The sequence below is a fragment of the Habropoda laboriosa genome, unplaced genomic scaffold (assembly GCF_001263275.1).
Source record: "Habropoda laboriosa isolate 0110345459 unplaced genomic scaffold, ASM126327v1 scaffold786, whole genome shotgun sequence".
Lineage (NCBI taxonomy): Eukaryota > Metazoa > Arthropoda > Insecta > Hymenoptera > Apidae > Habropoda > Habropoda laboriosa.
The window spans coordinates 233,246-234,420 of NW_017100969.1; the positions used below are offsets into that span (position 1 = coordinate 233,246).

Here is a 1,175-nt window from a genome sequence, read left to right on the forward strand (position 1 = left end):
TTATATAAACGGTATGAAAAAATTCTTTTTACTCAATAAAATACTTGTCGTTTTTCTATTTGACAGAAATTACTGAATTTCAAATGAATTCAAATGAATTTATACAAATAATAGATCAATTGGCAAATGATGTGGAAAAGGAAAAAATGAAAACTATTGGAACTCGGAACTTGCTCCGCTCCGTCGCGAAAGAAAGGGATGCTCAAAAACAACAAATTCAGGTTTTCTTGAAATAAAAATTTTTTACTGTATATGAATTATTTTTCAAAAGAAACTAAATGCAAAAAAAATAAAATTTTATCCGTTTATAAAGGCAAAATTAATTATAAAATTAATAAATTGTAAATTGCAGGCACAAATTGTTGAAAAATCGATGGAACTTGAAAGACTTCGTATACAATATGATTCCTTTAACAAAATCGAAATGGAACAGTTAGAAACTATCGAGCAATTAACCGTGAATTAAAAAGTTACACCAATTTTTTAATTAGAACTTATAAACCTACCTTTCTTAAGTATTTACTAAGTACATGTTGACATATTTCCAAGTGTACGTTGATCGATCGAAATAAGGAGTACAAATAAAACTACCAAAAATAATAAGTGACATATATTATGAAAACCAAATATTCATACATAAATTCCTGATGAAATTTGCAGTTAAGACAGTATCAAGGTTTAAACCTTTCTTTTTAAGACGGCATCAAATATACACACACATTGTGAAGGCACATTCTGAATGATTCTATGTTTCTAATACTCATATACTGCTAATCATCTTGACAAGTGTTATTTGTTTTCTTCTCATAAAAGTTATGATTGCTTTTCTTCTATAATTATAAACAATTTTTATATAATTACTGCCTACTAGTAGGTGTAATTACACATAAGCAGTTGTAGATGAATAACAATACAAAAGTTGAAGCAATCTTAAAGATATCGCAGGTGATTAATTTATATTAATCGTTTATCTAACAGCTATATTATTTTACTGAATATAAACATTGTATATGTTGCAAATAAATAATCGTTGTTCATATTGTATGTTTATGTTAAGATGAAATAGTGGTATAATGAAATTATGACTGTAAGATACAAAAGCTTGTGAAGTTTCTACAGTTTAGTTACTAAAAATATTCCTTATTTAAATATTATAATTATGTAAAAAAGGAATT

General features: G+C 25.9%; 1 protein-coding gene across 1 annotated transcript in view; it reads left to right on the plus strand.

Moving 5' to 3' along the window:
* LOC108577699 (intraflagellar transport protein 20 homolog) overlaps positions 1-466 on the plus strand; it is a 5,257-nt gene extending 4,791 nt beyond the window's left edge. The window contains exons 2-3 of the mRNA XM_017940889.1: positions 67-221; positions 353-466. Coding sequence (XP_017796378.1) covers positions 67-221; positions 353-466 — 269 coding nt within the window. The remainder of the gene's footprint in view (positions 1-66; positions 222-352) is intronic.
* The last annotated feature ends 709 nt before the right edge of the window (positions 467-1,175 follow it).